Genomic DNA, 17413 nt, shown 5'->3' on the forward strand with positions numbered 1-17413 from the left:
TTCCCTCCCAATTTATAAATTGTTATTTATTGTATTATTGTTACTTTGTATTTGTATATACTTGTACAGGTTGATTACATACGTGTCTTGTCATAGCCTCGTCACTACTTCGTCGAGGTTATGCTTGACATTTACCGGTACATGGGGTCGGTTGTACTGATACTGCACTCTGCACTTCTTGTGCAGATTTCGGAGTTGGTCCCAGCGGCGTACTGTAGATTTGCCCGAATACAGCTACCAGTGGAGACTTGAGGTATAACTATACAACGTTCGCAATTCTAAAGTCCCATTCTATATTGTCTCGATTGTGTATTATATTTCAAACAGCTTAAATTTTATTCAGACCTTTATTTGTATTATTCTAGAAGCTCGTGCACTTGTGACTCCAATTCTAGGATGGTATTTAGATATCGCTATTATTATGGATTATTCACTTCATTTCAGATTTTACTTCCGCATTTGTTTCTTTGTTATTAATTAATTTAAAATCATTTTAAATGGCTAATATTACTCTAACACTGGCTTGCCTGGCAAGTGAAATGTTAGGCGCCATCACGGTCCCGAAGGTGGAAATTTCGGGTCGTCGCACGCATTCACGCTGGGTCCGAAAAAGGACCGCACTCCTAGGGATGTGATATAAACAACATACCTTAATACACACATTAGTGGCTGCTTTCACGGCTCGAACCCGTGACCTATAGGTCAGACACTGGCAATTTTACTATTGTTCCAAGAGTCCTCTTTACTATTTTTAGTCGGTCCCAAAAAATAACATCTTTTTATATTTAATAATAATTCAACTTTAAATTTTTCTTTTTATTTTAGTGAAATAATTTCTAATCATACAAATTTCTATTATTTATTTTAGATCATAAATTTTAATAATATTTTTTATTTTTTTAACTCCGTACCCGGTCAAATAAATTAGGATAAAATGAGAACTTCATTACCTAATTTGGGTACGACCATTATTCCAAATCTTAAGATAACACAAAGGACACCTCTAATTATATACATATTGTTGACAGATCAGCTATACCCCACATCCAGAACAGCCACTCCTAAGTCCTAACTTCCACTTTTGACTCGGACCCTTTCCTTTCTCTCTCCTCCACGTGTCACCTCTATAACTCACCTTCTCAACTGAAAAATTTCACTTTTCCCCTCTCTTCCCTCTCAATAGCTCTGCGATTTTTTAGGTAATGCATTTTCACCTCCGAATTTCACTAATCTTTTTTCTCTGTGTTTGATTTCAGTTCTTTTCTTTTTTTTCCTTACGCCATTTCTCTGGTAATTTGTTTAATTAAGATTTATTAATTATTATTATTTTGTGTTTTTTTTGTGTTTCTCACGATTGATATATATAATATACATCTGTTTTTGTACGTTTTTGGTGGTAAGATTTGATCAGGTTGCAGTTTTCACCATGAGTGGTGCTACGAACCAGTTGATATCTGTTAGTCCGCCGGAGCTCAGGTTCCAATGTAATTCTCTCTCTCTCTCTCTCTGTGTGCGCTTGTGTTTGTGTGTGTTCATTTTCTCTCTCTCAATATATATATGTGTGTGTGCGCGCCTCTGTGTGTGTGCGCGCGCGGGTGTGTGTTTGTTCATTTTGGATTTGTTGTTAAGACAATTTGAATATAAGAAGTTTTGTTTACATTTCTTATTGATTGTGTGGGTTTATGTGTTGAGATGTGTAATTAGATGAAATGAAATTAAAAGGGGGAGAAATGATTTGGCTTTTGGTTGATTTTTTTTTATATTTATGGTGGTGGTGTTCCGGCCAACTTGCGTACATCTTGACTATTCATCTGAATACCTGCCCGCCAAGTAGCGCCGGCCAGACCCTAAAGCAAGTAGGCCCCAAGAATTTAAGTGCCCAAAAATTACTATTTTTTATATATAGTACATAATTTATATAATTATTTCTCATTATTAACAAATTTATTTCTTTTGTTTTCATATTAATGTTTAATAACTTAAGTTCTTCCACTAATTAATATAACCAAAATAGTTTTCTGTCAATCTTATTTTATGTTTTTACTGAATTAATTTTCTTTATTCTTTAGTTAGTCGCGTAACTATATCTAATAATCTAACTTATCATTTATTTTCCTCACATAAATTATAATCCACCTGTTCCAATTTATATGAACGTGTTTGACTGGACATGAAGTTTATGAAATAAATGAAGAGTTTTGAAACTTGTGATCTAAAACAAACCATAGAACTTGTGTGGCTAGAAATCATCTCATTAAGGGTAAAAAGGAAAATTTAAAGTTGAATTATTACCAAATATAAAAAAGGGGCTGACTAAAAAAAAGGTGTCACATAATTTGGGACGGAGTAAGTATGGTTTCTGGTTTCTCTCATTTCAGTTGTGATGCAATCAACGTTAAATTCGTTCAATTTTTTTATACTTTATAAAACCTTGTTCTCATTCTTTTTCATTTCAGACACTCACTTATCTAATTTTTCAAACAACCATGCTTATTATATATATATATATATATAGAGAGAGAGAGAGAGAGAAGGCCTTTTATTAAAGCTTTGCTTTAGGGCTCTAATGCTATTGAGCCGCCCTTGCCGCCAAGGCTAGGGCGGATGGGCGAAATGATTTGGCTTTAAGTAGATTTTATTCAACATTTGACCCAAAAATATTGAGCTCTTTGGACATCTGAAAAACATTTGTGCAGAACGATAACATTAGTAGATAATTGTATTTCTTTTTCCTTTTTTTTCCCCGAAGAATTTGAGTGTTGTCTAAGTGGGGATGTGGAATAAGAACATTTCTTTGATAAACACTCTCAAATCACTTTTCCAGAAACAGTTAAAAGATGAGTTGTTTTTTGCAAAAACTTCTTGAAGAAACTTAAACAAACGCATGTTGTGGAAAAACTTTTTGTACTGACTTAAAAAAATATCCACAGGAAAATGCTACCTAGTACTCTGCCTCTTGCTCTTTTTGCTATTCTCTTTTATTGCTGTGATGAGGAAACTTGTAATTCCATTTGTTTGATTGAGAATGTGAATCCCTATTGCTTGAGAAGTTTGATAACTCGGATATGCAAAGTGCTTAATGTAACGGGATAAGAATGTAAAGACATTGTGAAATAACCTCTTTATACAACATTGAGCATATGTTTGAGAGATGAATACAGTGAAGGAACTGTTTAGAGTCATATTACTTATCATGTTCCGTTTTATATGACAATGTTACTATTTGGAGAATCAAGCAGCTTTATCTTCGAAACCTACAATTATATCAAATACATTTGAATATTTTAACTTGTCACACACATTCATGTTTCGTTCTGTTTCTGGCATTTCATGTCTCAGTTGAATTGGATAAACAAAGCTACTGCGATCTTAAAGTCACAAACAGCACAGAGCATTCAGTTGCTTTTAAGGTATGCAGTATGCTTCATCTCAATTGGAATAGTTCTATTAATCCTTCATGTCATTTTAAAGGATTATTGTAACTCGTTTTCATTTGTTCACTCTACTTATACTGCTTGTTTTTCTTTGATAGGTGAAAACTACTTCTCCAAAGAAGTACTTTGTTCGACCGAACACTGGTATTATACAGCCCTGGGATTCATGTTTCATTCGAGGTACCGCACTTGAGCTTGAAATTCTGTGCAATTCACATAATTTGTCTATTTTACAGATAGTTTTAATTGTTGAGCAGAATATGTATGCTAGACACTACTTGCCTAAATTCTATTCCTAAGATTGATATCTTTTCAGTAGGGCGGGTTGGCGTTTTATATTGATTGTTAAGTTTTGTGATGTGTCTGTAGTCACCCTTCAAGCTCAGAAGGAATACCCGCCGGATATGCAATGCAAGGACAAATTCCTCCTACAGAGCACAATTGTGAATAACGATATTGATGAACTTTCTCCAGATACTGTAAGAGTTTTATGTGGAGAGAATCTGTGTAATACGTTTACATAGAGAACAATTCTTCCTATTTTGTGATATTAGTATTATTATTTTTGATGACTGTTCTATTATTTTTTATGTTGATGTATCCAGTTTAATAAGGAAAGTGGAAGAACTGTAGAAGAGTCCAAGCTTAGGGTTGTTTACATATCTCCTCATTCATCTCCTGGACATTCTGAAGATTTTAGACAAAGTTCTGATTTCACCTCTGTAAGTTCTAACTTTAATTTTAGCTCACGTTTTTGTCTACAACTTCAAGTGCTTGTTTGAACTTCGCCTTTCCCACGAGAGGTTGATATTTGTTCCCGGACGTCATAGTGCTGATTTTCTTAGGAGATGATGGCTAGTGGCTGGGATTTATAAGCATGCAGCTAATATTATCTTATTTTTCGAAAACTTGGCTTATTTATTTTTCAGTGATAACTTCTCATATTTGCCCTACTCTTCTCATCCTATATTTGAAAAGCCAGGCATTGCTCCCTTTTGTGGTATGAGTTGTGCTTTTGGTTGAACGTCATTGTCTGCCTTTTATCTTACCGCACCTTAGTATTTTTCTAGGTAAATTTTAATTTACAATGTGAATGTAGAACACTTCCTATAATACCCTTAAGAAATATATAAGATAAATCGGGTAGAAAAAGGAGCACTAGAGGGACCATGTTTGAGACAGGATTTCTTTTGCGATAGGTATCTAAGCAGTTCAGAGTGACTAGAAATTCCATGTGCTCTTCTTATTTATCTCTCTCTGCCTCATTTCCGACGAAACTTATATACTCTCAGATGACTGGCCAAACGCGTAGAGCATGTACTATCTTGGGTAACTTTTCAAAAGCACCAATTGCTTTACTTCCTCACTTATGCTATATGACCTTAAAAATAGATTGAAGTGATTTTTCTGTAGCATTAATTATCTGATATCTTAGTGATAAGATTTTGAAAAGAAATGGTTCTGTATCCCCCTTTAAGGCAAATAAGAAATACCATAGCTTAGAAGCTGGTACTCTTAAGCTCTGGTTATCTGTAGTGACATAGTGTTCAGTAAGTGAAATGAATATTCTGTGTGACTTGAGAAAATATCTAGTTTGTATTGGCATGGAAACTTTTTATGTGCATTTTCTACTCACATGTGTGTGTGGAAGGGAATAATATTTAAGTACCGTGAGTGTGACTTGAGAAGAGTTCTGCTTGCACGATATTTTCTAGTCTGCAATGATCGAGTCTGTGTACATGAAGATAGAGATAGAGTAGAATCTAAGTGCAAATTTTAATGCTAAATTTTCCCCTTCGATGGTATAGAATCAAGCATTGCAGCGTATCAAAGATGAAAGAGATGCAGCCGTCCGACAAACACAACAGCTTTTACAGGAACTGGTTAGTTTACTTATTTATACTTTCCCATTAATGTGAGTAGCTGCAACTTTATCCATATATGAGCATACACTAGTCTAAACAGTATATAAGGTGGCTCAGTATACAGAAATTAACTAGTTGGAATTATCCTCATTAATACATGATGAATGGTTGATTGTACATTGGAAGTCATATATTTGATTCATTAATTAATAGTTCATGTAAAGACATTCCATCCTTATTTTGCATTGTTTTGAATTTCAAAAGGTAAAAAAGACAGCCTTAGTTTGTGGGAGAAAAAATCTGGAAATTGCACTCTCAGAAGGGAAAGCGTGATAAGTCTGTTACATTGCAACTTTCTTAGATTTTGCTTGCTTTATATGGAGCAGGCAGTAAGTATGTAAAAGAGAACGGGACAGCAATTAAGCTGGCCGCAAAATATATTAGGGTAGACAACAGTAGCAGCTATCTAAGCTTTCAGAATTTCTTGTCTCTCGGAGAGCAAGAATGAATTGATGATAATTTAGGTGCTTCAATTTTGAGCTCATATCATCTTCCCGACATGTTGTATAATATTGGAAATAGATGAGCTTAAATGGAGCGACATGATCAGTGAGGATTCGTATATCCGATCCTAACTTGCTTGGAAACAAACCTTAGTTGTTGTTGTTGTATTATTTTCTACACATGAAATTTGGAAACAGCTTCTTGTAGAAATGCAGGGTACGGCTGTGTACAATAGACCCTTGTGGTCCGGCCCTTCCCCGGACCCCGCGCATAAAGGGAGCTTAGTGCACCGGGCTGCCCTTCTCATATTTTCTGCTTCTCTAACTTGCAGGAAATTATGAAGAGACGAAGAAATCGGAATGATCCAGGCTTCTCTCTAAAGTTTGCAATTGTTGTCGGAGTCATTGGCCTAATGGTTGGCTTTCTGCTGAAACTGTTGTCATCGCCTTCTGTAGAATAGCTCAAGTTTCTTCATTCTTGGATTTTACTGTATAATTTTCTAGTGCTGATGAAGGGAAGAGCTTTCTAGCTCTGTTAATTTTGTGTAAATTGATCAATTTATATATATTTTTTAATTTATAATAGTTTCTCATATATATATATATAGACACCATTTCTTTATTGAAGATAGATAAGTAGCGTTTCATATGCTGAGTTGGTAGGGACTTAAAAAATTAAAGGTTATATTACAAGAGTTTAGACTATTGTCTTCAAATTTTTAGGCCACTCTTTAAATTCTTTCCCCGTTAGTTCAGTAGGCTAAATTTCGCTTTTAAAAGAAGTTGGATTAGTTTTTCTTTTGACAGACAACTGTCGCATATTGAGTTAACGGGGATAGAATTTAAATATTAGCTTCAAGAAAAAGGCCATTTGTGCAAATGCCCCTATCACGCCTACAGGCAAAATGACCTCTCTAAGTACATACTGTTTAGAAAACATAAAATTTTGATGACATATTTGGATATGTTTGTAACTTGCTTATAATATTGAGTGTTGTTGAGCTTGGAAAAATGAAATACGATATGCTACGTTGTTAGTGTAAAACTAATTTAATTAGATGAAATTCTTGAACACTAAGTTTGTTCCTAACGTGTCTAGTGAAGAACATAACGGAGGAAGTTACATAATAGACCCCAACTAGTGGGGAATTCAGATATTGTTGATTCATGTAATTTAGCTCAAAGAAAAGAAGTTATGATATGTTGTGGAAATTTGTAGAAACACAGATGTTGCGTCCAAACACACTAACGCAAGTATACGTGGTCATCAAGTAATGGATTAGTGAGTACAGTATCCTTCTCACGGAGACTTATGATTAACTTTTGACTGATTCAAACTTAAACAACTTATCTATTCAAGAGATTTCTCACAAAATGTATAAGTGATTAATTTACTACCTAAGAAACTATCAAGCAATGAAATAACTAGAGATCAACCACAACACTTATAGCATGTTTGTCCAAGCTTCTAAAATCTGCTTATTTTGAGAAGTATTTTTTTCAAAAGTGCTTTTCAAAAAAAACTTTTGGTAAGAATCGGTTTGTGTTTGGCTAATTAATTTGAAAAATACTTTTAAGCAGTAATTAGTGTTTGACCAAGCTTTTGAAAACTACTTCTAAGTGTATTTTTCTCAAAAGTGCTCTTTAGAAAAGTGCTTTTTGGAGAGAAGCTACATTTTTCTGCTTTTCAAAATCTGCTTCTGCTTCTCCTCAAAAGTACTTTTTCCTTCTAAAAGCTTGGCCAAATACCTCAATTTTAGGCTAAAAGCACTTTTGGCCCCAAAAAAAGCTTGGCCAAACAGGCAGGCAATTTCGGATAAAACTCATTAGGATAGGATATTCTAGAGTCATAGGCTAGCTAACAATTTTGTTGCGTTCTTGGCTTAAACTGACTAATTGATTTATCTGAATTGTTGATTGACATGGTTAATATTACTCGTACGAATCTATCAAGTTTTTACTCGCCTATTCAAGATAACTTATTACTTATATATCTATGACATTAAGACTAACAAGAACGCATTTACACTTCTTGTATTTCAATCAAGCAAGACAAATAGGTATATTTATATCCTAATTGCGAATCCGTTTCCCGATGCCTGGGGTCAAGAACTTGTTCTATTTAATCATATATGCAATCTAGAATTTCCACTTTCGAGTTCAACTCTAGATTCGTAAGTAGTATTTCACTGTTAGCTACTCAGCAGAATAATTAAGAACATAATTAAATAACACAACCCAATATGATAAAATCAAACTCGTCAATTTAAACTTCAAACGTTAACATTCATGTAGCACCCATGACCCCAGAATAATAAGGTTCTTAGCCACTCATGTTCATACAAACATAAAAAATAATATTTTCAAACATAAAATCAATGAACACTAGAAGAAGAATGGAAGAATTGATCAAATTCGTGCTCCCGAGTGTTTCGTACTTTTGTTCCTCTCTCAAAGTGGCGCTCCCTCCCCAAAATAGGTTTAGGTTGGCTTTTATATGAGTTGGGGTCGTCTTGGGGGTCGAAATAATCGAGTCCCGGTCGAAATAGGACACTTTCACGTCACTAGCGCCTAGGGTAACGTGGGGCGCTAGCCCTGGCGCTGGGCTTGACGGGCATTCTGTTTTGTGCGCCACAGGTAGCGCCCCACGCTGCGTGTGGTGCTCAAATGTGCACTTTTGCCTTTTCTTCCCATTTTCGCTCTAATGCGCACACTTTCGTCCCAAATTGCATCCGAATGATTCCTACACATAGAAATACCACAAATTAGCACAAATCATTATATTATACATCCGAAATCTACGAGACATGAGCATAATGCGAGGCAATATACATAAAAATGTGCATATTTTAAGCCGAATATCAACACACAATAAAAAAATGGAAGTAACTATCGAAAAATAAAGTAAGAACGGAGAAAAAGTAAAATCTTAAGCAACAAGAGACCAAGGAAGAAAATCGAGGTAACATTAAGGAATAGTTGGAATTACTTTAATTAGATGTCTCGAGTTTAAATTAAAATGGCACTAAATAAAGATAATTAAATCACCAACAATGGTTGTTGTGGAGTGATACATTCTTGGCTAGAGATATCGGGTTCGAGTCTTGAGTATGAAATTAATTTTGTTAGGGATCATTTTACCTCCTAAGATGGGACGTCCCCGGACAAACTCTATGAAGTTTCTCCGTTCCCTAGAATTGGCTTTGGACCTTTCTTGCGCTTAGGCAGAAGAGGCCTTAATCATAACCTTCTAGTGAGATACCACTCTAGAAGGACTAGAATCTTAACCTTTTTCCTCGGATTAAACGAATATTGGCCCTCACTTGAATCTAAAATTTGTCAGGCTCCAATGGGTTACTGGACACCGGGACGGAAAACTTAAAAAAAAGAAAAAAAGATAATCAAACCAAAAATAAAAGTTGGGGGTATAAATGTTAATAAAGAAAGTAAATGGCGTTTGAAAACTTTATCTTCTTGCAACTTCCAGGAACTAGCGGGTACCGAAACTTTGTGCGTACTATATAAGCAGATTTTCAACGCCCAACAAAAATAATTGAAAAAACTTTTTTGGCGTGTTGAAGAAGCAAAGAGAGAAATGGAGTCTTTCACATCGTTCTTCAATTCGCAGTCGGCGTCGTCTCGCAATCGCTGGAGTTACGATTCTCTTAAGAACTTCCGCCAGATCTCTCCCTTCGTTCAAACTCATCTCAAAAAGGTTAGTATCTCTAACATTTCGTCATATTTTCGGCTAGTTTTGCGAATGTAGAAATTGGAATAATAAATTTTTTTATCCGGTTATTATAGTGTTGAATTTATTTGACGAATTTGAATTCAATTATTTGTGGAGCACGGCCTGGATTCTGTTTTTTTTTTATTAAAAAAAAAATCTTTTAGCCTAGATAGCAAAGCAAATCAGGTTACAAAAATTAGGAGAATTTTGTATAAGTTTAATGGTTGTTGAATTGTGTTAAGGTCTCATCTCAAAAAGGTTGGTATCCGTAAAATATCGTCATAATTATGCTATTTTTGCAACAATCTCAACTTGTTGTTTTTGGCTTTATTAGAGCTTGGAATTGGGTGTTTTGCGAATGTAGAAACTGGAACAAGGAATTTGTTTATCTGGTTATTATAATGTTGAATTCAATTAATTTGCCTTGCGCTTTTATCGGATTGTTAATTATTTGCCGAGAACAGTTAGAATTGTGGTTTTTTTTATTTCTTTGGCCTAAAGCAAATCGAATTAGGTTAAAAGAAATAGGAAATTTTATGGAAGTTTAATGCTTGTTGAATTGTGTTAAGGCTTTATCTAAAATTTGTTAGAGATGAGACGTTTTTATAGTATATTAATTCACGTGCAAGTTTTATTCGTTTTATTGGGCTAGTACGTGAAAAGAATTTGTTGAGGTTCCGGCGAGAATCGAATCGTGATGTATGCATGCTTGATAACATTAATGTGTGAACCGCCTCATCCGAAAGTCCTGGGGGCTTAGGTCTAGTAGTAAGAGCATAGAACATGATGTGTGTGTTAAAAGCACACGTCACGAGTTCGACCGCAGACAAAAGCACGTATTTAAGTGCTGAAGGGAAGAGGGGCGGCTCCATCATTCATCAGTTTCAGACCATGTGTGTCCTCGGGATTTCTCGGTTAGCAAAAATAATAATTCATTTTTAATGTTTGTCACACTCTTCTTCTTGCTTTACATGAGAATAGCTAAAGTTAAACTGGATGTTTCATTTCGTCTCAGTACTAGAAGTTTTAGGTTTGTCAAGGGACTTTGTCATACTAATTTAAGAAATCATTCTACTTTGGCATTGAACTATGTCGATGTGGCAGAAATTTGGTGGAATCAAACCATTTATCTCTTTTTTCCAGTTTTTCTGGTCTTGGATTGTACCATAGGGTTTTAGTATTGCTTCAGAATGTTAATCATTTCTATCTTGATTGTAGGTCTACCTTTCATTATGCTGTGCTTTAATTGCTTCGGCTGCTGGAGCTTACCTTCACATTCTTTGGAACATCGGTGGCTTACTTACGACGCTGGGATGCGTGGGAAGCATAGTATGGCTGATGGCGACTCCTCTGTATGAAGAGGTACTCTTTAAGTATTTTTCCTGATAGAGCTTATCATTTGCTTCTCTACCTCACATTTGTGATTCTCCACTTCGTGTGTTCATTTGATTTTAACTTGATATATGTGTTAATTGTGGTGATCAGCAAAAGAGGATAGCACTTCTGATGGCAGCTGCACTGTTTAAAGGAGCATCTATTGGTCCACTGATTGAATTGGTTATTGACTTTGACCCAAGGTTTGTGGTCCTCCATCATTTTGTCGATTTAGATAGTTCATGTTTTTAAGAATTGCCACTGTTTCTAGCTTGCAGCCTTAGTTTTTTCGCACTATAGCTAATGTTTTATTTTGGTTTGGAAGTGGAAACACTATAACATTTGCCCTTAGCTTTAGGACATGGCCTTTAAATTTGGAATGATTATTTTGAAATTCATTGTTCTGGTACTTTAAGCTTGCTATTTTAGATTAGCTTTTTTTCGTGGAAATACAAAAGCACACTAAAAGTTTCCCAATGTTTTCCGAGGAAAAGTTGAATGTGCAAATAAGCAACAAAAATTGAAAGAGAGATGATATGTTTGAAGGTCTGGAATTTAATCAAGTTTTGGCTGGGCTGTGGGAGTCTGGATTTGATTGCTCTGTTAAGATGATATTATCTCATCAACAACAACAACAACGGCCCAGTAAAATCTCATCCCACAAAGTGGGATCTGTGGAGTGTAGTGTGTACGCAGACCTTACCCCTACCCCGATGGGGTTGAGAGGCTGTTTCCGATAACCCTCGGCTCAGGAAGACGAGAATAGAATAAGAAGAGACAATTCATCAGTAACGTCAGCAAAAACCGTAGAAATAGTAACAGAAGCATAAAAACAAAAAAATAGATGACATGCAATAACAGTAACCAGTAAGTAAGGCCCAAGGCTAAGAAAAACAGAAAGGATAGTGTGGACTCAATATTAACCACAAGCCGTCTAAGATCAATCCTATCCAACCCCGCCTCACCCCCGGTATGAAGTAGGAGAAGCTCGACTACCCCCTAGCCTACAACTCTAATGCTTGACCTCCAGACATTCATATCAAGGGCCATGTCCTCGGAAATCCGCAGTCGTGCCATGTCCTGCCTGATCACCTTTCCCCAATACTTCTTAGGTCGCCTCTACCTCTTCTGCTACCCACCACAGCCAACCGCTCACACCTCCTCACCGGAGCATCAAAGCTTCTCCTCCGCACGTGCCCGAACCATCTAAGTCTCGCTTCCCGCATCTTGTCATCCACAGGGGTCACGTCCACCTTCTCCCGAGTAACTTCATTCCTAATCTTATCCATCCTAGTGTGCCCGCACATCCACCTCAACATCCTCATCTCCGCGACCTTCATCTTCTGGATATGAGAGTTCTCAACTGGCCAACACTCTGCCCCATACAACATGGCCGGTCTAACCACAACTCTATAAAACTTACCTTTGAGTATCAGCGGCACTTTCTTGTCACACAAGACTCCAGATGCTAGCCTTCATTTCATCCAGCCCGCCCCTATACGGTTAGTGACGTCCTCGTCGATCTCTCCGCCCCTTGAATAACCGACCCAAGGTACTTGAAACTACCTCTCTTGGGGATGACCTGCGATCCAAGCCTCACGTCCCTACTTACTACCCTCGACTCAACGCTTAACTTGCACTCCAGCTACTCTGTCTTAGACCTGCTCAACTTGAAACCCTTAGACTCGAGGGCCTGTCTCCAAACCTCCAACCGCTCGTTAACACCATCTCGCGTCTCATCAATTAGAACTGTGTCATCAACAAATAACAAACACCATGGCACATCCCCTTGAATATGGTGTGTCAGTGCATCCATCACCAAGACAAATAAGAACGGGCTAAGCGCAGAGCCTTGGTGTAACCCCATAACAACCGGGAAATGCTCTGAGTCGCCTCCCACAGTCCTAACCTTAGTCTTAGCTCCAGCATACATGTCCTTGATCGCTCTGATGTAAGCTACCGGCACACCCTTTGCCTCAAGACATCTCCAAAGCACCTCCCTAGAGACCTTGTCATACGCTTTCTCCAAGTCAATAAACACCATGTGCAGATCCTTCTTCTTCCCTGTATTGTTCCACCAACCTCCTAATAAGGTGGATAACTTCCGTAGTTGAGCGACCCGGCATGAACCCAAACTGGTTGTCGGATATAGACACCGTCTTTCTCACCCCCACCTCCACCGCCCTCTCCCAAACTTTCATGGTATGGCTTAATAACTTTATACTCCTATAATTGTTACAACACTTGATATCACCTTTGCTCTTGTACAACGGTACCACTGTACTCCACCTTCACTCATCCGGCATCCTCTTCGTCCTAAAACTTACATTGAACAACCCAGTCAGCCACTCCAAGCATGCTCTACCCACACACTTCCAAAACTCAACCGGAATTTCGTCTGGCTCGGGCGCTCTACCCCTACGCATCTTACACAAATCCCCCACGACCTCCTCCACCTTAATGCGCTTGCAATACCTAAAGTCTCGGAGACTCTCTGAATGCCCCAAATCCCCTAGCAATATATTCCGGCCCCCCTCCATATTCCTCATTCAGAAGACCATGTAAGTATGTATGCCATCTCTGCTTAATCTGGGACTCCCCCATCAATACACTATCGTCCTCGTCTTTGATGCACCTTACTTGGTCCAGATCCCTCGCCTTCCTCTCCCTTGTCTTAGCCAGCCGAAACAACTTCCTATCCCCGCCTTTTTCCCCCAATTCCTCGTACGGACGACCAAACGCTGCATTCTTAGCCTCCGTGACCGCCAGCTTTGCCTCCTTCCTCGCTACCTTGTACCTCTCTCTATTCGCTCTCCTCTCCTCCTCGCTTTTGCTCCCTGCCAACTTCATATATGCTACCTTCTTCGCCTCCACTTTACCTTGGACTACGTCATTCCACCACCAGCCGCCTTGGTGCCTGCCAGAGCAACCCTTCGATATTCCTAGCACCCTTCTCGCCGCCTCCCCAACATAGTTCGCCGTCGTTGACCACATAGCGCTCGCATCCCCACTACTCCTCCAAGCTCCCATAGCTGATAATCCCCCCTCCAACTCCTGGGCTCTATCCTTAAAGCTCCCCATCTAATCCTCGGTCGACCACGAGCATACCTCTTCTTCATCCTTATCATAATGCCGACATCCATTACTAAGAGCCTATGCTGAGTCGCGAGGGTCTCACCCGGGATAACCTTGCAATCCTTGCACAACCCTCTATCACACCTTCTGAGGAGGAGGTAATCAATCTGAGTCTTCACCACCAAACTTTGGAAAGTTACAAAGATGCTCCTCCCTCTTCGGAAAAGTCGAGTTCGCAATCACCAGCTCGAAAGCCTTGGCGAAATCTAATAGCGAAGTACCTCCTCCGTTCCTATCCCCAAGGCCGAAGCCACCATGCACCTCACCATAGCCACCAACAGCCGACCCAATATTGCCATTGAAATCCCCTACTATAAATAACCTCTCAGCAGGTGGAATACTACGCATAATCTCGTCCAAACCCTCCCAGAAACGCCTTTTAACCTCCCCATCCAAGCCCGCTTGCGGCGCGTAAGCGCTAACGACATTGAGGGTGCACTCGCCAATCACCAACTTAATAAACATTAGTCTATCATTCACTCGCCTAACCTCAACCACACTCTCTAAGATCCCTATCCACCAAGATACCCACTCCATTTCTTACCCCTCACGACCCCAGAGTACCACAACTTATACCCGTCCGCATTCCTCGCCTTCGACCCTACCCACCTAGTCTCTTGAACACAAGCTATATTGACCTTTCTCTTCCGGAGAATCTTCGCCAACTCAATAGATTTACCCGTCAGCGTGCCTATGTTCCACGACCCGTTCCTCAATCTACAAGCTCCTTTTTTCCCCTTACTCTCCTTGCCTCCCGTCTCACCCACTGACCCCCTCCCCACCCCCCTTCTCACCCCTTCCCACCCCCCGAGGACATGAACTTACTCTACCATCCCAGACCAGAGCCACTATACCTACGACAGACTACGGAAGATCACTAACACAGAATAGGACCCAAACTAGAAGATAACAAGTAGCAACTACAAGTACGCTAATAATATGCTTAAACTAATGCTAACTAAATTGCCGTAATTTAACTATCACAAAGAGAGAGACAGGAAAGCGGGAGGTACCAACTCCCGATGGAAAGAACCTGGAGATATGACTTGGTGCACACCCGAGGCCACAGAATATGTCGTGCGTCCTTCCAACTCTCACCAACCTTTGCACACACCAGCCAGTGATGCTCCGCTCTGCTTGCCCGTACGCCTCGCGCTCGTCTCGGCAACCGCAACTAGTTCCCTGAAAAATCACACACAACCACCACGAAACCAATTGTGGGGGGGGGGGGGGGGGGTTGCCAACTTGTCGCGAGGGTGAACCTGGACAGACGCGAAAAGGGAGAGACAATAAGGGAGGTCGCCGGCGGGTCTGCTAGGGTTTCAGGACTGAAATTTGGGCACAAGGGTTGGGAAAACGAGCAGCGGGGAAAGAGAGACGGGCTTAGGGAGATGAGAAAGAAGAAGGGAAGAAAGACAAAGGAGGGGCGGTTGGGGTCGCCCGCCAGAAATTACTGGCGGGGAAAGAGAGAGAAGGGGTGGGGAAGAGAGAGGAGAGAGGGAGGAGGGAGGGAGAGAGAGAGGATGGCCTACCTTTGGTTGCCAGTGCCGGCGGACACGCCGGTGGAATTACAGTAGATAGAAGAGAGAGAACTAGCGGGGGCCGGGAGAGAGGAAATGCGATGAGAGAGAAAGAGCCGTTGTCTCACTTTAATTTCAAGAGCTACTCAAAATATGTGTCAGTTCAAGATGATATTATCTCATATTCGAATAATTTGCTATCTCAATTTTGAGTAGCTTTTGCTTTCATGCTTGTGTATCTGGTTCTTGAGCAATATTATTTCTTGGGAATGACTAGTTAACAGCTTCACAATCTTAATTATTAAAATGTGCTTCTGATGCTTACATTTCTTGTATTGCAGCATCGTGTTAGGTGCTTTTGTTGGTTGTGCTGTGGCTTTTGGTTGCTTCTCAGCTGCTGCCATGGTGGCAAGGCGCAGAGAGTACTTGTATCTTGGAGGTCTTCTTTCATCTGGTCTCTCTATCCTGTTCTGGTTGCACTTCGCATCATCCATTTTTGGTGGTTCTATGGCCCTATTCAAGTTCGAGGTTGAATTCAACTTTCTTTTTGTTGTCTCATTGCATTCTTAACTTGACAGGGAACTTTGAAGGAGGCTATTTTGGTTCTTTTGGTTCTTAATGCCTGTTTCCTGGCAGGTTTATTTTGGGCTCTTGGTGTTCGTGGGCTATATCATTTTTGACACCCAAGATATAATTGAGAAGGCACACCTTGGGGATTTGGACTACGTGAAGCATGCTCTGACCCTCTTTACAGATTTTATTGCTGTTTTTGTGCGAATTTTAATCATAATGGTGAGCGATTATTTCAAGCGGTTTATTCTGCAAAGTGGTGTCCCACCTGCCCTTTTTATGTACTGTCCGTCAAACTGACTCTTCCTTGTTTTCCCAGTTGAAGAATGCATCCGAGAAGGAAGAGAAGAAGAAGAAGAGGAGAAACTAATGCATAAGCGGTTATTCAAAGACTTTGTAACTCTAGAATCTGGCATTTTCTTGTCCATAAACTTCTGTTGACCTTCAACAAGTATGTTGTTAATAGTTTGGTAACGCCTCAGATTTAGCTGTGAGGCTCTGTTGTGCTGCATGCCAATGTGGTTATGGTGGTACATAGATGGATTTGTTTCCGAAGCATAACATACATGCATGTTTACACTATATCCATAACCTACCAGTTTACTTCTTATTTCTGCTCCCTTTTGCTGTGTTAGGTTGTTGGTGATCCTCCACTTCCAACCAAGAGGTTGTGAGTTCGAGTCATCCCAAGAGCAAGGTGGGGAGTTCTTGGAGGGAGGGAGCCGAGGGTCTATCGGAAACAGCCTCTCTACCCCAGGGTAGGGGTAAAGTCTGCGTACACACTACCCTCCACATACTCCACTAGTGGTATTATACTGGGTTGTTGTTGTTGTTGTTAGACCATCTTCTTTCTTAACGTTTAATTTCTCATATTGATGGGAGAAATGAGAATTCATACCATCGCCCCAACTTATTTAAGACCGAGGCGCAATTGTTGTTACCACTTTCGTCCTTCAACATGGGAAATTCTTACCCTAAGCCATGGGTTGGATGTGGTTTTAGCAGGGCTTATTAGTTATATTCTATGCCCAAGAAGCTGGAGATGAGGAAATGCCTGCCTTGTCTCTAAGGTAAAACTTTTACTTCTATATCATCGGTAGCAGTTAAAAAGGAATATTAATGGTTTCAATTTTCAGTTTTTTTATGAGGAGACTTCAAGAAATTTTGATTACTCTAATCTTTTTGTCTCATGTTATGGATCATTTAGAAAAATAAAAATATTACCTTTCTGTCTACTATACATATCTATGTATTTCGCTTCGAATTTCTTGTTTTGGGCATT

At 39.3% G+C, this 17413-nt stretch overlaps 2 protein-coding genes across 3 annotated transcripts; both read left to right on the top strand.

Moving 5' to 3' along the window:
- The first annotated feature begins 1081 nt into the window (after nt 1–1081).
- LOC107782406 (vesicle-associated protein 2-1-like) lies at nt 1082–6387 on the top strand. 2 transcript variants are annotated; one of them, XM_016603290.2, is made up of 8 exons: nt 1082–1199; nt 1402–1484; nt 3340–3410; nt 3533–3614; nt 3804–3913; nt 4040–4156; nt 5243–5317; nt 6135–6387. In XM_016603290.2, the coding sequence occupies exons 2-8, from the start codon at nt 1427–1429 to the stop codon at nt 6261–6263; spliced, it is 642 nt and encodes a 213-aa protein (XP_016458776.1). In that variant the 5' UTR covers nt 1082–1199; nt 1402–1426; the 3' UTR covers nt 6264–6387. The 2 variants fall into 2 exon arrangements, with proteins under 2 accessions (XP_016458776.1, XP_016458777.1); XM_016603291.2 differs by having other exon boundaries at nt 1198–1290.
- A 2920-nt stretch (nt 6388–9307) lies between these two features.
- On the top strand, nt 9308–16741 carry LOC107782410 (bax inhibitor 1-like). The gene is made up of 6 exons (XM_016603295.2): nt 9308–9517; nt 10751–10894; nt 11018–11109; nt 15903–16089; nt 16198–16353; nt 16451–16741. Exons 1-6 carry the CDS (start codon nt 9398–9400, stop codon nt 16499–16501), a joined length of 750 nt encoding a protein of 249 aa, XP_016458781.1. The 5' UTR covers nt 9308–9397; the 3' UTR covers nt 16502–16741.
- The last annotated feature ends 672 nt before the right edge of the window (nt 16742–17413 follow it).

This window comes from Nicotiana tabacum, chromosome 15, assembly GCF_000715075.1.
Source record: "Nicotiana tabacum cultivar K326 chromosome 15, ASM71507v2, whole genome shotgun sequence".
NCBI classification, from domain to species: Eukaryota; Viridiplantae; Streptophyta; class Magnoliopsida; order Solanales; family Solanaceae; genus Nicotiana; species Nicotiana tabacum.

What these genes read in the sequence shown, in the direction of transcription:
- LOC107782406 (XM_016603290.2), top strand. Translation starts at nt 1,427, where the DNA reads ATGAGTGGTGCTACGAACCAGTTGATATCTGTTAGTCCGCCGGAGCTC. An exon ending in GGATTCATGTTTCATTCGAG is followed by an intron (nt 3,615 to 3,803) that starts GTACCGCACTTG and finishes ATGTGTCTGTAG; the next exon opens with TCACCCTTCAAGCTCAGAAG. An exon ending in ATGAACTTTCTCCAGATACT is followed by an intron (nt 3,914 to 4,039) that starts GTAAGAGTTTTA and finishes TGATGTATCCAG; the next exon opens with TTTAATAAGGAAAGTGGAAG.
- LOC107782410 (XM_016603295.2), top strand. Translation starts at nt 9,398, where the DNA reads ATGGAGTCTTTCACATCGTTCTTCAATTCGCAGTCGGCGTCGTCTCGC. An exon ending in TTCAAACTCATCTCAAAAAG is followed by an intron (nt 9,518 to 10,750) that starts GTTAGTATCTCT and finishes TCTTGATTGTAG; the next exon opens with GTCTACCTTTCATTATGCTG. An exon ending in CGACTCCTCTGTATGAAGAG is followed by an intron (nt 10,895 to 11,017) that starts GTACTCTTTAAG and finishes TGTGGTGATCAG; the next exon opens with CAAAAGAGGATAGCACTTCT.